The sequence below is a fragment of the Urocampus carinirostris genome, chromosome 16 (assembly GCF_059441175.1).
Source record: "Urocampus carinirostris isolate Australia breed hairy pipefish chromosome 16, RoL_Ucar_1.0, whole genome shotgun sequence".
NCBI classification, from domain to species: Eukaryota; Metazoa; Chordata; class Actinopteri; order Syngnathiformes; family Syngnathidae; genus Urocampus; species Urocampus carinirostris.
In genome coordinates, this window is record NC_142364.1 from 26,691,595 (window position 1) to 26,714,968 (window position 23,374).

At 39.5% G+C, this 23,374-nt stretch overlaps 1 protein-coding gene across 1 annotated transcript in view; it reads right to left on the bottom strand.

Moving 5' to 3' along the window:
* Window positions 1–23,374, bottom strand: part of grk5 (G protein-coupled receptor kinase 5) — a 30,986-nt gene that overhangs the window by 3,936 nt on the left and 3,676 nt on the right. The window contains exons 4-15 of the mRNA XM_088355404.1: window positions 21,881–21,958; window positions 19,135–19,232; window positions 18,975–19,067; window positions 18,834–18,897; window positions 16,455–16,595; window positions 14,462–14,652; window positions 6,327–6,364; window positions 5,977–6,066; window positions 3,020–3,228; window positions 1,778–1,915; window positions 1,573–1,710; window positions 1,367–1,498 (exon numbers count right to left, since the gene is read on the bottom strand). Of these exons, the coding sequence (XP_088211530.1) occupies window positions 1,367–1,498; window positions 1,573–1,710; window positions 1,778–1,915; window positions 3,020–3,228; window positions 5,977–6,066; window positions 6,327–6,364; window positions 14,462–14,652; window positions 16,455–16,595; window positions 18,834–18,897; window positions 18,975–19,067; window positions 19,135–19,232; window positions 21,881–21,958 (1,410 nt within the window). The remainder of the gene's footprint in view (window positions 1–1,366; window positions 1,499–1,572; window positions 1,711–1,777; window positions 1,916–3,019; window positions 3,229–5,976; window positions 6,067–6,326; window positions 6,365–14,461; window positions 14,653–16,454; window positions 16,596–18,833; window positions 18,898–18,974; window positions 19,068–19,134; window positions 19,233–21,880; window positions 21,959–23,374) is intronic.

Here is a 23,374-nt window from a genome sequence, read left to right on the forward strand (position 1 = left end):
ATTGCATGAATGTAATTAATTAATATTTACTAATTTTGCTCAAACCAGCAACCCTGTAAATGTAATACAGGCTTCTTTGCCCTTAAGTAATCAGTGCTAATTGAGCGGCACGGCGGATGTGTGGTTAGCAGGGCAGCCTCACAGTCCAGAAGTCCCGGGTTCAAATCCAGCTACCAGCTTCCCTGTGTGGAGTTTGAATGTTCTCCCCTTTCATGGTACGTTGATTGGCAAGTTCAAATTGTCCCAAAGTGTGACTGTGCGTGTGATCGGGTGCCCTGCGACTGTATGGCAACGCGTTCAGGGTGCCCCATGCCCACTGCCTGGAGATAGTTGGGATGGGCTCCAGCACCCTGTGACCCTACTGAGGATATGCAGTGCAGAAATGACCAAACTTGCAATTCATAGTTCGCTATGGGAATTGAACCAGAGTATTGGCGGCGAGAGTGCCATCACTGTCTACCAGAAGGCAGTGGCACAGCTTACATGGCATTAGACTTTATACCATTATCACACTATTTTTACCCACAGTGTATTCTAATAGGTCAAATAGTCTCTCCACTTAGTCGCCCATGTGTCAATAACCCCTCTGTTTAATATGTATGTATAAAAGAGCTAAAAAGTATGACACAATTTTTGTGCTTTAAAGCGAAGTCTCCAACATGGTGCCCACTGAGAACAATTGAGGTGCCTGCAGACCTCTTTAAAAATAGCTCACAATTGCTAGCTTATTTTGATTTTCTAGTAAAATGATTTTCTATGATTGACAGTCTATTTAACCCTTTAACGTTCCAAGGGCCCGGTGGTGGGCCGTCAGACTGTTGAGAAGCAAAGACGTGTTGTGTCAATGTCACCTGTCACTGAAATATGTCATTGGAAAGCTCAAACTCTTGGAATTCAGGATATAATGATCATTTCAAAATGTGCTCATCACAAAAACATCATGATCAGTCAAACAAGATACTCAAAAACCATAAAGCTGGCATAACACACCAATAATGTGCTGGCTATGGTGGTAGGCTATCAATCATTGCCCAAATACCTTTAATTACTGTATCCATTTACAATAATATCTATATTCTGCAGTGTATATAAGGTGCAATGGGTTGGATTCAGATTTAATTTAAGGCATTTTTACATTTCTGGCCAAATTGGGGTTTTTAGGTGACTCTCATAGTACGAAAATACAGCATTTCATTTTCATAACTCCTTAAGCCAGCGGCTATAAATACGGTGTGGCTCTTGCAAAGACAAAATCAAGTTTTGTTCCTAGATTTGAGCATGTGGCTTTTAATCTGGTGCGCTCTGCAGTTCAGAATCTACGATAAGTGTTCTAATGAAAGATTTGAAGAAGATATGTTCAACTTACTAATCTGCGGAAAATCTTGTTGAACAGGCCATTCTTAGGACTGTCAGGCGCCTGGGCCCACTGCAGGTCTTGAGGGCGAGAGCCGTTAGGTCCAAAAACATTGAGTTTGTCGAAACATCCCGTTTCAATGATCTGCAAGGCAAAGACGGCACTCAAGGCTGGCCTGGAACAAGCGTGGTGTCGCCAGCGTGTGAAGAGCAACTGACCTCATTCTGCCAGCTGATGGTAACGCTTCCTGTATTGAATTTGGCGTAGAACGTGTCGTCTTCATGGGTGAGGGTGACGCCCCTCACTGAAACAAACTCCTCAATGTCCTCCACGTCACTGCAGTAAACCAGCCTCGGCTGCGAGACACAGCAAACCGATGCACTCACGACTATAGATCAAACCCTATAAGAAAACTAGACTTACATCAGGTTTAAATGGTGCCTCTACAAGCCCCGCTTCCAGCATGCGGAAGTTGATTTCCTGGAAGAAAGGATGCGCCTGAACTTCTCGGCCTCCTGACCCCTGGCAGCCCAGCCTCTCGTGGGGGTTTTTGGTGAGGAGCTTTTGACAGAACATCAATATCATATGCTCTTATTTACTTGAGGTCACGGCAACCCACAAGGGCTGACTTGATTCAACAGGACTTTTTAGTTGTTGGACTTGCTTGCTTACTTGATTGTGTCCGGTACTTTGACTAGTACGATGTTTGGTAAATAAGTGCTACCAAAATAAAGTTATTTTAATTCAGTGGTTGGCAACCATTGGGCTGTGGACCAGTATTGGGCCGCACGGAAGGAAAAAAGGTTGCCTTATTTTTTGCTTGTACCGTACTTTTTTAAGTGAACAACTTTACAATATTTTACAGTAATATTTTACCATATTTGAGCAATGATTGATCAGTCAACAAATGCAATTGTTCCACATTTGCTCATCATTGATCGCGACAATGGGAGTGCTGAATCCCATCCACTAGACCACCAGGATTGTTGATGACATGTGAAAAGGAATTACATTTTAACTCCTCATCACACCATTTGTACTCACAGTGCCACGTTGTATAACGTTCTAATGTAGCATGGGAAAGAGTTCATCCAAAACAGTGTGTTGATGAGATGAATAATTTTCCCATGTCATCTAGATCCGTGGTGGGCTAGAAAATACACGGTGGATATAGTTTTTTTTTTTTAATAAAATTTGTTATTGTTATTTTTACTAATACTAGGCTTAGCCAAGAAGGAATTGCCAGACAATAAACCTCACCGTGGTATAGAAAATGTTGCAGAATAGATGCATAGTGACAGCAATGCTTAATTGCAAAATATACAAATACACTAAGTCCTATTGACAGATAAACAATCTATAAAATGAGCAATATATTTTTTCTTACATAAAAAAACAATCACTATAAAGCTTTCTTTAACTAATCAAAGTTGAAATATTTATTTTTAAAATTTTACATTTTAAAATTACAATGTGTATTGTTTAGCGCCTTATTGTCGGTAAGTCTGTTTGAAGACTGTATTTGGCGGAATACGAGCGAAAAGGAGAAGCCTTTCAAACCCCAAAATGTCAACATCCAGGTAAAGTCCAGTCACTGCCATTCAAACTTTGTAGACAATTGCATCATGGATGGTTTCACTTAACACTTGAGTGATGGCGTCTAACCTGTGAGCAAATATCTCTGGCTTGTGGTCCAAAGCGCTCGTTGTATTCTTCCTGCTTGGTTTTGATCCTCTCCTCCATGTCGACCTTCTTGGGGTGCTCGCCCTTCGTCCTCAGGAGGGGCTGCCCTGCCGTCATCTCGTAGATCAGGCAGCCCAGACCCCACCAATCCGCACTCACGCCGTAATACTCGTGGCTGATCACTTCTGGGGCTAAGCAGAGGGGTTGAAAGAATATTTAAGTCATAATACTCCACATGGGTCCTTGCCCAAGACATCCCATAGAAAATGGTGCCCCTATGACAATAGTGGTTAAGAGATCCTACCAACCAGCAGCTGCTCAAAATAAAGAGAGAAGACCTCAATGCATTTTAAACTTGCTAGGAGAAACCGGGAGCGGAGCCTTTTGATAAGATAATTCCATTCCCTGTTTCTGCTACCCTCTCAAGCCACCTCTTTTTAATAAATATTCAAGGTAATTAATAGGTCATTAAATTAAAGGGTGTGGATATTTATTTTCTTAACATTGTGTTTATGAATGAAAATATATATTTTTCCCAATTTGTAGTTTCCAATTGCTAAATGACCACTAGAGGCCAGTACTGGTGTTAGCCAGTCTTGTGTCAACGCTACCTAAGTGTTATTAGCACCTACACTGGTACCTCATCTCATCATCCGTACCGTTTATCCTCATTAGGGTTCGCTCATTCACAAGGGGACAATTTGGACCGGCCAATTCACCTGAAATGCATGTTTTTGGAACGTGGGAGGAAACCGGAATGCCCGGAGGAAACCCACGCAAGCACGGGGAGAACATACAAACTCCGCACAGGAAGTCTGGAGCTGGATTTGAACCCACGACAGGTTCCCATGACATGAACTGTGCCGCACAAGCGCTAACCACTGCTCCGCCGTGCTGCCACACTGATACCTGTTGGTGGTATTAGCCCATCTGTCCAAATGATGTGAATGTTTTATTTCCAATTAATGTGATTCCTTCCTTTTTTTGATAGTTACAGCACCCTAATAATTTCTACGGCCTGTACTTGACTGGTGCAGTGGATATGTACAGTACTTTTAGTTGACATTGAGTTTGAGGTGTCCTTAAAAAGTTTAAAGTTAAAGACTTTCTCTTTTATGCATCTGTTAACAATGTTCAAAGAGCCCTTATGCTGTATTTTCCATTGAGCCTATCGTCTTCCATTTTACTTTTAACAGGCCGGTTCGTTGCAGAACAGATCCCCCAAAAGATGAAAAAAGAAGACATGGTTCAAGCACCTCAAATAAATAAACACATATTATGTTTTACTCTAAGCCAGGAGATGGCAGCAGAATCATGATTGTAGCCTTAAGTTTTCTAATACCGCACACCACGTTTTACAGGGACAGTGTGAATATTTTACGATATATGATTTGGCTGCCTTTAGGATTTCCTTATTTCTTTTTTACTGCTACTACTAGTTGTAGTATTAGTAGCAAGAAAAATATGATATAGTAAAATGGAAAGCATTTCAGAAACTGTAGAAATATGCCAATTTTATGCAGTGTCTACCCTACCTTTGACAAATATATGCATACAATTGATTGATGAGGCTTTAAAGGGGCAGTGTGTATAATTTGATCACATGATGTTGCTATATTGTATTGTGCAGATGAAACAAAGTGCTAAAAAAGAACGAGGAAGAATACAAACTATGAGGACACAAAGTGACCATGGTTCTTCTCATTTTCTGCCCAGTCTTTAGCGAAGTTTTTGCTCTTCCGGGAACCCGTAGCAGCCAGATGGCGGACAATTTCGTCGACTCTCTAAGTGAGGCTCATCTTATGTTAAATACATGCTAACTTCTCGAGTATTTCATGAAATGCTTGTTTATCTGACCGTTCATGTATTTTTGCTTAGTATTTAAATCAATATTTTTTTTAATGAATTTACTGCAAAGAAGCGCTCAATAATACACACTGCCCCTTAAAAAATGTCAAGATAAATAACAAAAAAACAAGATGGCATTCATAACATTATGAATGGTTCGGTCGATTTGAGTCTTCATAGTTTGTACTCTTCCTGGTGCTATGTACAAATCGTTTTCAGTTCCGCGACACAATACAGCTGGGGTCGGGAAGCTATTGGCTTGGAGACAAAATAGATTCCATTCAAATTTTTTCCATGTCATTCCAATGCCTATTGTAGTGCACGTCAAATCAAATCATCTTTGAGAGTGATTATTGTAATGTCTGCTATATATGGGACACATTTTAACCAGAGTTACATTCAAGGTGTCTCACCCAAAAAACTTGTTTTGGCTGTACATCGCTAAAGAATCCTTTATATGGACGCTCATTCGATACCAGTAATCCATGTTCACTGTTGAAACACTTTATGATGAAAGTCCACAGAACAAACTGTAAACACGCCAAAACACCAGCAGAGCACCCAGAGCAATCTGATTGGATGAGCGACAAGGATGGATGGAGCTAAGCAAAGAGCTCAAGCATTCCGTCCTGTCTCTAGCCATGCGGCGTCTGCGTCGAAGGTAAATACAACTGGATCCTGGTTTGCAGAATTTTGCGACATTTTTACAAAAGAACCTTGCTTACACCTTGAAACCGTAATTTATGACAAAAACGACGGTCCTAATGAGCCTTAAGACTATCAAGTAACTGCAGGAGAGAAATTTAAAGTGGTGTATTTACATGAGACACATTATTATTTCATAGATTTTGTCAAATCATCCAATGTCACATATCAAATGCGAGTTTAGTGGTTTTGTTGATTTTTTTCTCAAAATATATGGTGTGGCTAATCTGAACCCCCACCCCCCATTTTTTATTTTAATATTTTGCTTTTATGGCTCTTTGAGTAATAAAGGTTCCCGACCCCTGTAAGATATTACACACTATAGCAACCTAGCGGGTCAGCTCAATTCCTTTAATATCTGAGGGGCCTAATCCAATGGTACTGACCCATATATCCCAGCGTGCCCACACGTCCGCGCACAACTCCGCTGTCAGAAACTCGAACTGCAAGGCCCAGGTCAGAGATCCTAATGTGTCCTGTGCAGATAAAACAAAGCATACCATTTATTTTTTACGAATGTGTCAGTAAAACTGGTTGCAATTAACCTTTATGCAAATTAGGGTGTTTTCAAGGTCTCATGTTAAATACAGTAGGTCACCACACCCAACTGACATAATTTAAAGTGTTGCCTCCTGCTCAGAGAGAGAGAGAAAGAGAGAAGAGGGACGGACAGAAAAAAAACCTGCAACACAACCTGTTGTTGTGTCGAGGCTAAAAATAGTATGCAAGTGCGTACCGTTTTCGTCCAATAAGATGTTCTCCGGCTTCATGTCTCTGAAATGCAAGATGAGGTTTGACGTCAAAGGGTGGCGGAATTGACACAAGTATGGCATGCGGGTGTGGAGGCACGCAAGCGGAAAATGCAGGTCCCCTCCAGGAAAAATAAATAAAAACAAACAATGTGTTTTGGAGACGTGTGCTGCTGCCCCAGAATAAAAACAAAACACTTGCATGCACTTTTTTAATGCGATTGCAAATGAGAAGAAAGATTTTTTAGGTTTTGCTATTGCACGGCACTACAAAGGTTCTAGGACAGCTACATTGTTAAATAGGACAGCTTGGTTCTCAAATGAGAGTACTGCACAGTCTTTATTCGAGTACAACGCGAACCCTTAGTTTTGAAATAAAAATATAAATCTTTGTTTCACATTTCCTCAGCTTAAATCAAGCATTTTAAGTGACAAACGTTGAATACGGACGGCCATTGTTACAATTATTGACAACATAGACTATTAACACAATACCAACATAAGATTTACAATGAATTTTCTTAATGTCGTCTCAGGTACAGTAAGTAAAAATAGTCTGGTAATGAGATTAAATTGTATGCCTTTTCACATGTCATGTATATCCCTGGTGGTTCAGTTTTTTGCGCTCTCACCACCCCAACCCGATTCCAGCTGCATACAATGTTTTGTGATTATTTATTTTCGACCAATTGCACAAATATGGTACTATACTACCGTAAATGTGGTACTTAGTTTATTGAAATCTATCTTAAAATACACTAACCCTTCCAAAAAATCTTAAGGCTACACTAGTTTAAAAATAAATCAAGATCTGTTGGTCGATCATTATCGAATTATTTAAAAATGGGTGGTGGGAAAATCTTTTTAAAGGGACAGTGTATATTGGGCATCTTATTGGTAAAATAATCAAAACTACATTCAAATATTTACACGCAATTTTAAAATTGTTTTTATAGGTCAATACATAAGCATTTATTTTACATCGTATAAGCCTCACCTAAAGAGAGCAGACATAATTGCCCGCCATATTGCTGCTACTGGTACCCAAAAAACTCAATAAGGCTGGGCGATCAAATAAAAGTAAAATGATGTGTTTTGGTCACTTTGAGTGTCCGTAGTTTCTATTCTTCCAGGTGCTTCTTAGCTCTTGTTTTCCGTTGCACTACACTTTAAAGCAACATCCAGTGGTCAAATTATATGCATTGTCCCTTTAAGGATAAATTCTACTTAAATGAGTACATTTTAATGATATTTTATAAACTGAAAAAAGTACATGAAAGGAGCAAGATGATCTGCCATTCCTGACAATTCTATTTCATTTTACTCACAGGGGGTTGAGTATCAATACTAAGTATTAATGCCAATACCTAGCTTTCTGGTGATCAATACTTGCTATGGTAGCTGATACCACAACCAGGAACTTGAAATTCAAGAAATGGTTTTAAATAAATGTAAGTGTTGCCAAAACATTTTTCCGATGTTGAAGGATTTATCCAGGTGCTGTTTGTATTCTTGCAACAATTGTATCCTCTTGGGGCCCGCTAACTATTAATCAAGATGGCCTTTGCTTTGGTGCTGGGAAGTGCGGGAAGAGCTTTCTTCCCTACATTCCTTTCAAAGTGACGCATTGTACCTTTGTGATACAAAGGCTCATTTCCTTTACTGCTCATTTATTATGCTCACACGCCATCTAGTGACCAGCATTATTCACCTCATTTAAACACGTGTTTTCTGTCTAAACCGAGTTGTTTTAGGTATTCACGTGATCTCACTTGAGCCGAACAGATGTGTCGTTTTATGGCTGTGTTCCCAAATAAATGAGTCTCTAGCCATCAGGGGAGCATGACTCCTTCCTGAGCCGATCATGGAAGCGCGTACCTCAGATTGAAGGGCTATCAAAAACCTAAATCTCCGACTCAGTGTGTTCTTTTCTTCATTCTAATACAATCTTGAGTTTTAACCTTGACATTTCACAAGTCTCCCCAGTATTGTGAGTTAAGCGTTACAAAAGTAACGCGATCCTGACACAATTACTTTTCTCGGTACTTCAAAGTTTTATTAAAAAAATGATAACTCGTTACACCATGGTGCGTTACTGCGCCACTTATTAAAGTGAATTCACAATTTTCAACGCCATCTAAAAATGTACCTGTTCACTCTTGACTCAGAATGGATTTATCTTTATTCCCCTAGCATCACATCACTATTCATGGTAAGATCCGCAGTTGGTATGTTTCTATGGCCCTACAAAGTAAAACTCAATATAGTTACAGTGGCACTACAAGAATTTCTCCATACCGATATTCTTCCTACAATATATACTCGCATCTAAGCGATATATACAACTATGAAATAAAAACACTAAAATCAGGGAGTCCGCCTAAATGCAAATTTGGTTGTGTGTCACCAGTAACTAATGGTAGGCACTAAGCAGCACATCCTGAGAGGGCGGCTTATACAGGAAAAACAAACCAAATGTAAATCAATGAGGCAAACGTAAGCACAGAATTAAACTTGTTTTGAATTTTGGTCTTTATATTTTTACAATACGGGCAGCACGGCAGCGCAGTGGTTAGCGCCTGTGCGGCACAGTTCTAAAGTCTTGGGAACCTCCTGTGTGGGTTCAAATCCAGCTACCGGACTTCCTGTGCGGAGTTTGTGTGTTCTCCCCATGCTTGCGTGGGTTTCCTCCGGGCACTCCGGTTTCCTCCCACATTCCAAAGACATGCATTTCATGTGGATTGGCCGGTCCAAATTGTCCCTAGGTGTGAATGAGCGAGCGCGTTGTCTGTCCCTGTGTGCCCTGCGATTGGCTGGTAACCAGTTCAGGGTGTCCCCTGCCCACTGCCCGATGATGGCTGGGATGGGCTCCAGCACCCCCGCGACCCTACTGAGGATAAGCGGTGCAGCTAATGAGATGAGATAATGAGATTTTCACAATACACCATGCCTATAAGAAAACAAATAAATGTCTTGGACAATACTCGTCAATGGAGGAGGAAATATTTGAGTTGTTAAAAGCCAATAAACAAAATGGATATGGAGTGTCTCTGCTAAGTGTTCATTTGCAAGCTCTTAAGATTGTACAAACCAGGAAATATGAAGGCTTCACCGCTTCATCTACACGTTTTTCTTTTCTTTTAATGTGGCTAATTTTAAGCAGTATTGGGTTGTCCACCTCAATGCGAGTATATACACGGTAATTTGTAACTAGATAGTTAATTTTGGCGTAATGCCCTTCTCTTGGGTCTCAGTAATCCATGGGGGAATTACTTTATAATGAAGTAACAAGTAACAGTCTCCAATCCCTTTTTTTTTTAGAAACAAGCTAAGCCTTGGGTATCTGTACCGATACCTATTGGCGATGTTTCATCAGTCTGAAAAAGGTTTGTATTGAACATCCATGTTAGTTATGTTTTCTGATTCCACCCAAAAAACAAATATGAAACAGGCATAAAAACCTCTCCCCTTTAGAAGACATTCACCGCTTTGAATTCTATGAATTGTGTAGATCCAAGGAGAAAAAGTTCGGAAGATGGCATTCGGAAATTTCCGGGAGTTTGAATTAAAATTTGTGTATTTCGTGCAGGCAGGAGTACTCTATTTGTGTGTAAAGTGCATTCGATTTTCACTCATTATCACACTATTTGTACTCACAGTACCAGAAACGAATGTTAAAGAATGGAGAAAACAAAGGTATAAATAATAGCAAAAAAAAAATCACAACAAGGGGGAACAACACTTTCATGTACCTGATATTGAATCAGACTTTGAAGGACATAAATAAATCAATTGTAAATGTTATGTTTGTATTATGTTCATATTTGAATCGTGGCTGCATGCATTCAACAACATTTGGAACTTTTAATGCTTAGTTTGAGCTGAGAAGTGAAGCTAAATTTTACACCGATTCTTAATCAAAATTTAGAGGTGTGCGTTCTACACAATAATGGCCTTTCTCACCTTTTTAAGCCTTGACCCATTTTCATGCCTCACTTTAAAGATGCATTGAATGAAAACTACACTAAGAGTTACCATACACTTATAGTAGAAAGATGTTGCCAACCAAAATCGCAAAACAATGTAAGCAACGGGAATCAAACCCAGGTCATGGCGATGAGAGCGCAAAAACCTAGCCACTGAGACCGATGACGTCTGATGAGGTATTTGATCTTATCTTGGTTCCAGAAAGGAATGTTAGAGAATGGAGAAACAGTCGTCTGGAAAGATGTGAATAAAAGCAAAAAAGCACGACGAGGGAAATAACTCTTATGTGTATCTGATAATGAATCGGTCTTTGCGTTTATAACTTTCAGGACAATATTTCTGTTTTCTCCATTTTCAAACATTCATTCCTGGCACCATGAGAAATATAATATCTAATACCTTTTTGTAAGTCGTCTACATCACTGGTGCACTAGTGAATAAGTGCCAGCACTCTCACCGCCGCAACCCGGGTTCCATTTTGGTTGCATCCAATTTTTGTGATTTTGGTAAGAGATGTTTTTCGGTTGATCAATCATTGAACAAATAGAGTAGTATATTACCATAAAACCTCCCGTAGTAACGTATCTGTATCAATACTGTTGTAGGGCGCACTTTCAAATATCTAGCCAATGCGATCTGTTTTGCTTCGGGAACGGTGACTATAGAAGATGTGCTATACAGTAAATCTGGAAGAAATTTAATATCAAGCATCCATAATTTGAAGGTTACTTTTTATGATTTCACCTGAAAAACTGGTATAAAATATAAAATGATAATAAACCCATTTTACATGAATGGCACCCCATTGGAAGATCATTAATCTCATTATTTAGGGATATTAAATAGTGTGCAATATCAGTTACCCTGAATGAAGAACTGTTTAAAGGGGCAACCTCCTGCAAAAATATTTCACCAAGCCTTAGTCTAATTATAGCACTCAGGGTGTGTCCCTACCCTGAGCGAACTAATCCCATGGGCGTGTCTCACGAAATATGCTTGCAAATTGACAATCACGTAAAAAAAAAACAACAGAAGTTGATCGTCCTGAAGCAATTACGGTTGCCAACTGCGGCATTGGAAAACCCTGTTATCAGGGTTTCACTTACAATAGACGTTTGTCAAGGGAAAAGCAGATCAAGGAAATGCCTGACGAATTAAAGAGAGCCTAAATATCTTTCGAGCATACTTGACTGGCCGCACCCATGTTGTCTGCGACCAAAATCTGCATTGCTTTGTAGGTACAAGGATGTTAGAAATGATCTAAAAAGTAAGTATTAATATGTAACGCCTCCCGTTGTTTGTCGAGCTTCAATTTCACAGACTTGGAAAAATATTTCCGTCTAGCATGGTTGAACTGAACCCAGGTTGTCTTTTAAGTTGAAAAGTTTCACTAAACCCTCTTGTTGTATCCAGGATAATGGTAAAATCTGGTCCACTGTTTTAATCCCTCTGGATTGTACTAGATCAGGTGTGGGGAATCAACACCCCATGGGCCACATGCGGCCGGTCAGGTTTTTCCATCCGACCCGTTGAACCAAAATGCTGAAGAATATGATAATATGTACCATAAATTCCAGACTATAAGCAGATATTTTTTTGCTAAAATTCAAACACCGCGACTTTTTTTTTTCTTTTTGTCGGCATCAAGGGAAACATCGAGCTCCTGTAGAGTATTCAACGTTTGGTCAAAATTCCGTTTCGCAATGTCAGAAAATGATCAAACAATATCAAAACACGTGAAATGAATACTGTGTTGTAGGTCAATCACATAGACTGATACTGCTGGAATGTGAGGTTGGGGACGGGGGTGTTGGCTTCATTTGCGCATCAAAGGTTGCCGTCACAACTACACCACAGGGGGTCCGCCCCTCCCGGGAGACCGGAACCCAGAGATGGTACACGTTTCACCTCGCAACGACAGTCTGAATTTGAAAGAGCGCATATCCTATCAAGAAGAACTAGATCAAAATCCTGTCTGGTCCTGACCTAGTCTCAGCTCAACAAGCAGCCAGAGAACCTTGCCAAGTCAGCAGCTAAGCTTGATCAAGCTAGCAGCCAAACAGGTGGGACAAAGCCAGCGACCTCAAAAAGCCTCAAGCCACCAGCAGTCAACCTCTCCTTCAACACTCTGCATCCTGTGGTCCTCGTCCCAACTGGCTGTCGAGCCTACAAGGATTCCTCATTGCTCTACAGCCGAGGACATAAAGACTGGGCCTTCTTCATTGACGCAGAACTTTGCAGGACATCTCGTTGTTGCTAGGTATTGGTATGACGTAAAAGGGTGAACTCTATCAAAATACAGTAACGTGATAATCAAGCCAACGTTGTTGTTCTTCCAAATGGTGCCAGTTTAAGTTCTCAACTTCTAGTTGTCTCTTTTATTTTCTTATTATTGATTTGTGTTCTAGTCAAGCTTCTTCAGTAGATGATTAGTAAAAGAAAAGTCCATAATCCAAGAGTGTGTGTCTTGATTAAAGTATATTGAACTATCCAATTCACCTAAAGTGTGTGTAGCCACCCTTCAGAATAACTAAAAAAGGTTTTTCATCCGTTTTCCTGAAATAATGAACTAAAAACAGATGTGGTGCTCCAAAAAGGCGGTACGAGTTTTGAAAAGAATAAACTTGGCTCTTTAATTGGTCAATAAATTGTTTAATTTAATTACCACCCATATAACGAAACGGGAAGTTCGACTGTGTTTTATTCAATATTTACAACGTACTCTCGATATTTCATCTTTTTCCCCTACAAATCAAGTCATCAATTCAACAGGGAATGCAATTTGGTCCGTTTCCCCGGCAAGCGCCAATGATAACAACATACAAAGACACGTCTATGTTGCAATCTGGCACTATTCTCCACACTATGTTGGCCTAGGTGAAGTCATCTAGAAATGTAGGATTCACATTTTATGGAACGCTGCCCCCGTTCACGTTTTCTTTCATCGTAGTAGTAAATCTTTGCTCCTGCTTTAAATCTGGTTCTTAACTTTGAGCATGGGACTTATAATCGAGTTCGCTCTGTAGTACGGAATTTACGGAACTCGGCGATTTCTGCTGTATGATACAATAATGATTCAAAATCATCTCACGAGCCGAAGAAAACTGTCTCAGCTGCCTGATGGGGCCCATGGGCCTTCACTTTGACATAACTGCTTTATATATCCAATGTCATACCTGTCAACCTGTACGTTTTTGCCATACAAAGTATGTTTATTATGCATTTTAAGACGTGTACGACGTACAAGAAAATCTGTACGGAAAAACACAAATTTGTCAATTATGGGTACCATCCAGTACACACCGACTGTCACGAAACAGCAAATCAATCAAGTCAAACGAGTTCGCCGCTGTAGCCTCTATCTCGGTATTGTTTTTTCCGTTGCAAACGAAGCGAGCGGTTTGATGCTACTGTGCACATGCGTCTGCTGCCCGGGGATTTTCCATCATGCATCATTCCAATCACACGTGAACAAAGTCTTAAAAAACATCGGATTTCATGTGGTAGTTGTTTAGTGAAAGGAAGTCCGTCTCTTTTTCTCAACTCATTAAAGAAAGCCGGCTCTCAATCGGCTCACTTGCTTTGATGCATTATATCACGAATTATTATGTTGTATAAAGAAGTTAAGAAAAGAAGGAAGTATAAAAGGAGAAAATGAAAAAAGACGGGTTTGTGGTTATTCCTTTAATCAGTATATTACCAACAATAATTTAATGCAGAAAATGAATTCAAAATTTGAATAAGAAAATGTATTATTCTACTTATTTATATTTGCATGTATTTTTTCCTTCTACAGTGAACGTCCAAGCTACTTCATTTTTTAACTTTTTTTATGATAAACCTCATTCATGTCGAGCAACTCAGTATCTCACAACATAATGTTAATTAACAATACATATATTGTACATGTGTTTCGTTATATCATAACATGTTAAACTACATAAATAAACACGTTTGAAAAAAAAATATGGTGTAAGATTATTTTGTATTTTTTAAGGGAAAATACGACAGTTTGTAAGGGCATGGAGCCGTGGAGCTTGACATGTATGCAATGTGTTAGTGGCTAAGTGTGCGAACGTCAGTGCTTCAGGCAGAACCACACATTGCAAACTTCAAGTTTTGGTTTTAGGTTTACCTGTAAAGAATGGACTTTTCGTGCAGGTGCATGAGGCCGCAACAGACCTCGGCGGCGTACAATCGCACTCGGTCGGCGTCCAGTCCTGCTGTGCCCATATTGTAGATGTGAAACCGGAGGTCCCCACCACTCATCATGGTGAGGACCAAGCACAGGTCGTGTTTGGTCTCGTAGGCGTAAGCTAGGTTAACCTGAGGAATAAGAACCCCGTCGGTAATTTATATTTTGCAAATGTTTTACCCAAGAGGTACTGTAATCTACATGGAGCATATTTATTCGTGTATAACGCGCTCTGGTATGTAACATTACATTAGGTTTCACTTTTTCTCAGTTCAAACTAAGCATCGTACGTGACAAACATTGTTGAATGATGATGACAATTATTAATTGACAACATAGACCATGAACACTATTCCAATATAAGATTTACACAAAATGTACAATGTATTTATTTCATCTCCTTCAGAGTCCTATTTCTGATACACTAAAGAGTCAAATCCTTCGTCTTGCTTTTTTGCGCATTAATCTTTATCTCTAAGGATAACTTTCTGTTTTCTCCATTTTTTTCTCTGGTACCATGAATAAGAATAGTGTGATAATGATATCAAATCTAAAGGCTTTTCGTATGTCGATGGCGATTTAGATGTTAGGATTCAGCCCTCTGACCACCGATCCTGGTCAATGATATTATTGACACATTAATCATTGCACAAATACCATAGTATAAAGATAGTATAATATACCTCTTGTATAACGCGCAACCAAATGTCATATTTTTAGGTTAAAAAAAAGAGTCTGTTTTACACAATAAAATTCTTAAATCAGACGTAGATAGGTCTTAGATCTGGGACGTTGTTTCAATCTTGTGCAGAACTCTGAGACTCTATTGTGATTAAAGAGACACTGCGTAATATTTGGCCACTAGATGCCGCTGCATTGTTTAGTGCTGCGTTTTTCAACTTTTTTTCCACATTTCTTTCATTGTAAAGATCCCGCGCCACACCACCAATTGGTGCAGATGCATCTCCGGTAAATCCAAATAAAATATAGCTTTCGCCAGACCGCACAGGAACACAATGTGGATAATTACCCATGGCTCTGTATGACAATTACTGGTTGAAAAACATTGGTTTAGTGGAACAGAAAACGAGTGGTAAAAAACAAAACGTAGAATGCAACTTAAGGAGAATGAAAGTGACCAAACTGCACCATTTTTATACAGGCCATTTTGCTTGTTTTACATAACATGTGGCTCACCTAGAGGGAGCTGACATAATTGGCCACCATTTTGCTGCTGTGGGTACCAAAAAAAAATTACCTTGCGAAAAAATGGCGGAATATTGGTGCAGTTTGGCCATTTTGAGTTTCTGTAGTTTATATTCTTCCTTGTGCTTTTTAGCAACCATTTTAGGTTGCACTACACCAGGGGTCTCCAATGTGGTATCTGCAATCACCAGGTGGGGCTACTTAAGAACACCCAAGTAGGTTCTGAAAATAGCTCACTAGTGATGGGTCACTGTGATTTTCCAGGAAAATTGTTTTATAACCGGCATGATGTTTTAGTGGTTGAATGCGCCTATTCTAACACAGCTTCAGTATTTAAAATCTGGTAATAACATAGTATGGCCTGGAGAGGGATGGGCACCACCAGGCTGTACTAGCCTAAGACACATCATAGAAATTTGTGCCCTTACGACACTGGTGGATAAAGGTTCCAATCAACCAATAAAATTGTAACAAATGGTAATAACATGACAAGCTTTAGAAATGCATATCAAACTGGCTCCCCTTTTAGCCAATCAGTTACAAAAAGTAGCTCTCAGCTTCAAAAGGTTGGTGAACCCTGCACTATACCATACAGAGGTCAAATCATACACACTGGTCCTTTTAAGATACATCTGAAAATCCCAAGTAAGTCCCTTCAAAAACATAAGAGCTACACTATTTAAGAATCGAAGATTTAGTTTGCCAGGGGAAAAAAAAGGTTTCTCACCACAAAACGACTGTTGACGCTCTCCAAGATCTCTTTCTCGTTTAGTGCCATCTTTTCACCTCGCCGCTTCTTCACGTGCGTCTTTTCCAGCTTTTTGCAAGCGTACATCATGCCTGTGGCCCGCACCTGACACGCCCATACCTTGGTGGCAAGAAAATCCACACAAATAATGTACGTAGGGTTCCTCAGGGTTATATTCTTGGTACCTTCACAATAAATGTTGGGGACTTCATGGAAAGTGCATACTTTATAATCTCTAATTAAGGTGCAACAAGAAATCAATTGATTTAAAAAACAGCTGATTGTAAAGTTATACTACTGCAGATATTATATGTACATTTAAATGGCAAAAAACTATTCATTAAAAAATGTACAGCTCACTTCCGGTAAATTTTTTTACATGGTTGTGCTTGGAGACGGGGAAATTTAAAAAAAAATAGTTGGAGAGCCATTAGCCACTTGCACCCGTGCGTGCTGCCATCTTTTTTTAATGTGATTGTATTACTCATTTGAAACTACGAATATTCAATACGATACCCAAATATTGATTAGTCATCGATTTGAATGACACATATGATAGGGTTTCCAAAAACGAAAAAAAAAAGAATCTTACGTAGTTTGCTATGCTAGTTTATAGCAAATTATAAAATGCGCATTTTCATTCAAAACTATGAAAATTAAAAATAAATCGAGCTGTGTTCAAGTTTGTATTGAAAATGTTAATTAATACAAATATTAATCAGTTATCTATCTATCTATCTACCTTGGTCATGTCCCTCAAGAGGGGTGACTGACAACAAGACACATACAATAACAAAGAATATAAAAAAAGGGGAAAAGTAGCAAAAAACATACACAACATTTTTTGGGGACCATGTCCAACCCAAATGCCCAAACAAGTTAAGCACCTCGGCACCCAAGTTGGTCATGCTTTCGTCCCTCCAGATGAAACGGGTCACAAGAAAGCGGCCATGTCACTCGGGTCAGGGTGACACAACACACTCTTCTGTTCAACAGCAGGGCCCGACAGCTTTAACTGGTTTACCTCTGCCACATCATACAGGTGCCCTGCCCATCCCTTAGAACGAGTCCAAACATCTCACTATCCTTTTCCAACCTCTCCACTCATTCCTATCGCCAACAAGAGCTCTAGCTTCCACTAGATTTAGACCACTTTCCTCCAGTGCAGTCATAACACCATCCATCCACGTCAATCGCGGCCTTCCTCTTGGTTTCCTTCCATTTACTTCTGCTCTGTAGATCCTCTTCAACATTCGCTCCTCATCCATCCTTTCCATGTGTCCAAACTAACCGAGTACTCTCTTATCCACACGCTTGCTCAGTTCCACTACTACTCCAGTTCTGTCTCTCACAATTTTATTTCTCAATCTATCCAGTCTTGTCACTCCTAACATACTCCTCAAACACTTCATCTCAAAAACTATTTAATTTCTCTCTCAAATCTGCGTTCAGGCTCCAAGTCTCTGCACCATACAACAGAGACGGCACAATCACACTCTCATACAGTCCCCTCTTAACCTCCATACTCACTCTTGTTGCTCATCACTCTCCTTAGAGCATCCAAAACCTTGCTTCCTTGATTCACTCTGGGCAATACCTCGCACTCCATTCCACCAACTGCAGCTACATCACAACCCAAGTACCTAAAGCCTTCAATTTCTTCCAGCACCTGTCCATGCAACCTTATTTCTAACGCCATGCCCACTCCATCACGTGAACACTTCATCACCTTACTCTTCCCAACATTCACACATAACTTACGCCTATCACACACTCTTCCAAACTCCATTACCAACCTTTTAAATGTTTCCTAGATACCAAATGTGTAAATTTAAGTAACTATCGTTCTTTTATGTTGAGTGATAACATTGTCAAAAACCCTTAACCTAAAAATGACACTGTTAAACGCTACAAGGCAAAACACTCTTAATCTGAAAATTGTCTTTTAAAATAGGATTTTCAATGTTAAGCAGCTCGTGATACAATTATTAACAAAAACAAAAAAAAATCTGATATTCCTAACGAAACACCTTAACAACCTAATGCCATATTTTTCCATAAACTTGTATTTATTTAATGACAACTAAGTATTCATTTAATCAGAATTATCATTGATAAATGGACACTAAAAGGCTGCCGATAGTGAAATCGGCTACCATTGCAAGTAACAATATATTTAAAAAGGTTGGTATCGGTATTTGCCCGTCCTTAATTGAAATCGTAAATTGGGATTTTTTTTTCCACAGGCAAAGTAAGTAAAACTGAGCACGAAACACCATTGACTCGCAGAAAAGGTCGCTCTGAGCCTGAGATTTGTCGAGAAAGTTTAAAAACGAAGGAAAATAATGAAAAATTCACCTCTCCGAAGCCTCCTTTGCCCAGCACTCGGTATTGACGGAACTCGTTCTTTGTGACCGGCCTCCTGGAGAATGGATTACAGATGAAGATTACAATGAGACAGAACACCAGTAGTCATCAATAAATCTTCGAATCAATCACTTTTCCAGCATCTTCCACTGGACGAAGCGGTCAAAGTACATGGTGCACTGGTATTGCTGGAAAGGTTCCTCCCTGAGGAAGTTGTGAAGATCTCTAAAGACAGACATCTGTCAATCACTGCTTTAACCCCCCGCCCCTTCTTGTCAACAGCAGCGCATACTCTCTGCTGTCACCGAAGACGTCACTCCAAGGTTCTCGGTCCAGAGTCCACATGCAGCCTCGCTTGTACTTGGACACTTCGGAGACATACTGGGGTGCCTGTAGACAAGCACAAAACCAGGTGAGGAAAAATTGTGCCTAAATCAAATCAGCCCGACTTGCGCTAGGCCCGCCTGTTGTAGAGCCCCACCCACCCGGAGGCCAACTAAGAACTCTATTTGTAGGACCGAGCTGGAACATCCCCAAAATTTCATATTTTATCTTTAAGGGAGAGAGGTGATTTATGATAACAAATCAAAGCCCGTCTTTTGTGACAAAATTGAACCTAAACAAGACTTTACGAATATTTACAGCTTTTATACTTATGTGTCCGCAAAGGTTACCTTAACCGACAATTTTTAATTATCGGCGGATTTCCTTACGAGTTTATGGAAAAATTATAAGAGCTTTAGCATTTTTACAGGTTGAAAATCAGACCATTAACCCCAGCAGCAGTACTTAAGAATTGAATGTGGCACTTTGAGAGAGAGACAGGGAGAGAGAGAGACAGAGAGAAAATGCCGGGTGGATAATTAAGAAAAAAAAGGCAGCGAGAAAGAAGCCCGGCCTATCCCAAGCATAACGATTGAGATTTTAGGCCCTACCTCTACACACACAAAAACATAAAAAAAGATAGATAATGACAAGGTCCGGCTTATCTCTGAAGAGCGGAATGACGCATTATACCGAAAAACAACGGCAACTAGATAATGAAGATGCTGTATCTGAGTCAGATTAAGATTATCCTCCTGCTCCTGGTAATCACCGAAACCAGTATTATCTGTTTCATGTGTGGGAGCAAACTTCTGCCCACAAAAAACAGGCTGGAGAGGGATGGGCGCCGCCTGGCTGTACTTGCCCAAAACACACCAGAGGAAGTAGTGCCCTTACGACCCAGGCGTTTAAGAGATCCGTGAACCACGATGAGACCGTTACTCCTGACTATTAATCGTTATTGTATTTCATTTTCTCCAAAATAGGAAACAGATGTTATAACACTATTTTGTCTAAAGAATTTTATCTCAAATTCACAGTAAATTGCCCTGCTTTAGATAGTTGTCGCTAACTAAATGACTTACAAAAGGTCTCCAACCTTTTTCAAGCGTCGAGCGACTTTTTGTTGGAAATAAGCGCAAATAGGCACCCAGTTTGATATGAATTTCTAAAATAGCAACTTAGCTAGATGGCTTGCTGAATAGTTAAAGAAAAGTAGCTTGATAGTTAGCTAGAAAGGTAAACAGGTGAAAAAAGTTTTTAAAAAGCTAGGTAGCTAGCTAAAAGAGTGAAAAGCCAACTAACTAGCTAGATATAAAGCAAAAAAAGGTAGATGCTTACCCAGAAACAAGGCCAAAATTTAGCTCGATCACTAGCAAAAAAGGGTAAAATTTAAGCTAGAGAGCATTCAAAAAATGTAAAAAGCTTGTTAGATAGCTTACTAAAGAGGTAAAAAGGTAGCTTGATAGTTAGCTAGAAAGATAAACAGGTAAAAAAACTAAAAGGGAGCTGGATAGCTAGCTAAAAGAGTAAAAAGCCAAGTAAATAGCCGGATAGAAACCTAAAAAAAAAGCTAAATGGGTAGCTAGAAATGAGGCCTAAATTCAGCTTAATACCTAACAATTAAATGTAAACGAAAACTACCTAGATAGCTTGCTAAATAAGTACCTACAAAGATAAAATAAATTAAGTAAAATAAATCAATGAAAAGATGAACAAATACACTCTTTAATACATAGATTGACATGCCATTCTTTGAATTAATTGCTTAAAAATAATTAACAATACTGTAATTTTTTTGTCTATGAAGCCCATGAACTGGAATTAATTTATTAGAATTTCTCAAAGAACAACTTATCATGTTATTATCATGTTCTTACTGGGTTAATTATAAAAATGGGGTTGAATAGACTCAGTCAACCACTAAAAATATAATTTTACTGGAAAATCACAATGAACCAGCATTGGTGAGCTATTTTTAGGACCGGTCCGCGGGCACCTCAACTGTTCTTAGGGGGCACCCTGGTGCCCATGGGCACCACATTAGGTGACACTTGCTCAATTAACATCTGAAACAGACTTATGCTCATGGCAGAAGTGTGAGAAAAGACTCGTAAAAATCCCCACTCCTGCCGCTAGGTATGCTGATGAGCAGGGGTCCCCACTTTTGTTTAGTTCATGACAGTTTTTGGTTCATGAAAGTTAAAGACACTGAAGTCCCCCGAGCCCCTACTAAAGGTAAGATCGGGACATGGGAATTAAAGTCTTGCCCAGCCCGAGCCTGATTAATTAACTTAATTTGAGGGACCGAACCCGAACCAAACCCAGAATTTCAGATTTTATTCGTGAGAACTCGGGTGGATGAGGGCTATTCTCTTGGTGACTTTTTTAAAAAATGTATCCACCAGTTATTGTTATTTGGTTTCTTTTTTTTTGTTGAGAATCTACGCGATGGATTCCATCCACTTCTCGCGCCCCCAAACGCGCAGATCCAAGGAACGTGCGTACGCAGGCTCGTTGGCACGAGAAAAGGGAATCCATCGTGTGGAAACTCCGGACAAAAAAGAAACAAAGAACAATGAACGACAGGTGGATAATTAAAAAAGAAAAAGCAAAAACACAGTGACAGAGAAGCCCAACCCAAACCCGTATATAATTATTGACATTTTAAGCCCCTTACTGACAAGGCCACACCCACACATTCAAAAACGTACGTTAATTGTGAAAAACTTTTGAAGGATGTTTAGTCCAAAGGCTCGTCTGTTGTCATCCTGCTGCATCTCAAATTGTTCCTAAAGACAAAACAAACTGCCAAATTACCTCCACCGGGCAACAATATTGTTTTTTCATTTTGACAATGGAAAGACACACTACTTGTAAGGCTTGATTGCTACAAATAATTATTACATTTCTCTATCTTGAAACTTGAAACCCCTGAACAACCAGGCTTTAAAGTGCCACTGTCAGATTGCCAAATGTTTTGATTCAAATATTATTTGCAAAAAAATGTAATGAGAGAATGTTCGAGTGATTGGCAAGATTAAAAATAATTTGAAAGTAAGAGGAATAATGTATGAGAGGAGAGTGTGAGTGAATTAAAGAGAGAGGGAAATCACATCCTGGGACAAAGTGCAATGACAAAATGGTTAAGCTTCTGGAATTGGACAGAGAGAGTATGTGAGTGACACAGAATGATATAGAAGTGAGAGGTATTGCGTGATTGAAATATTACAGTTAAGTAGTCATAACGAAAAATTTGTGATTGAGACACTAAATAAGAGTATGAATTTGTGTGAGCGCGAGTGAGAATTTGTAAACTTGTGAAATTTAGAGTGGGTGAGGGAGTTTTAACGAGTTAGAGAAAATATGTGAGATTGAATTTATGAGTAAGAAATGTGTAAATAAACTTACACATGAGAAATAAATGGACAGTGAGTAAGTGAGTGAAAATTTGTTTTAGTGATAAATTTTTTGTTGGTAAGTACGGCAATAAATAAAGTGAGGGAATGTGAGAAGACTTTAAGGGTCTGCCCGTGTGTATATGTGAAAGAATGTAAGACTGAGAAAAACAAAACTAGCGAGTGAGTGAAAATTGTGTGACCTGAAAGTTAGTAAGGGAATATGTGAGTGCGAATGTGTGAGTGTAACCATGAGGATTTGTTAAAGAATGCAAGAATGAGAGGAACAAAACGAGTGAGCGAGTCAAAATGATGTGCTCTGAAAATGTGACCTAGAGAGAATGGCAACAATCACAGTGACTGGAGTAAGATAATGTGCGAGTGACAATCAATGTGAGTTTTACAATGTGTGTATGTGAACAAGTGAGGGAGAATGAGAGAAAAAAATAACGAGTGAATCAAAACTTTGTGACCTGGAGGGAATGACAGTGATGACAGTGACTGGAGTGAGCAAACGCGTGAGTGACAATCACTGCGAGGTTTTGAGAGTGTGTGTATGTTAAAGAATGTGAGTGAGAATGAGAGAAACAAAACAAATGAGTCAAAATTTTGTGACCGAAAAATTTGACCAAGAGAGAATGACAGATATGACAATGACTGGAGTAAGAAAACGTGTGAGAGCAAGTGTACATGTGAAAGAATGAGTGTGAGAGAAACAATACGGGTCAGTCAAAATAGTGTGCCCTGAAATTGGGACCTAGTGACAATTACAGCGACTAGATTGACTAGAATGTGGGAATGTCTGAGTGA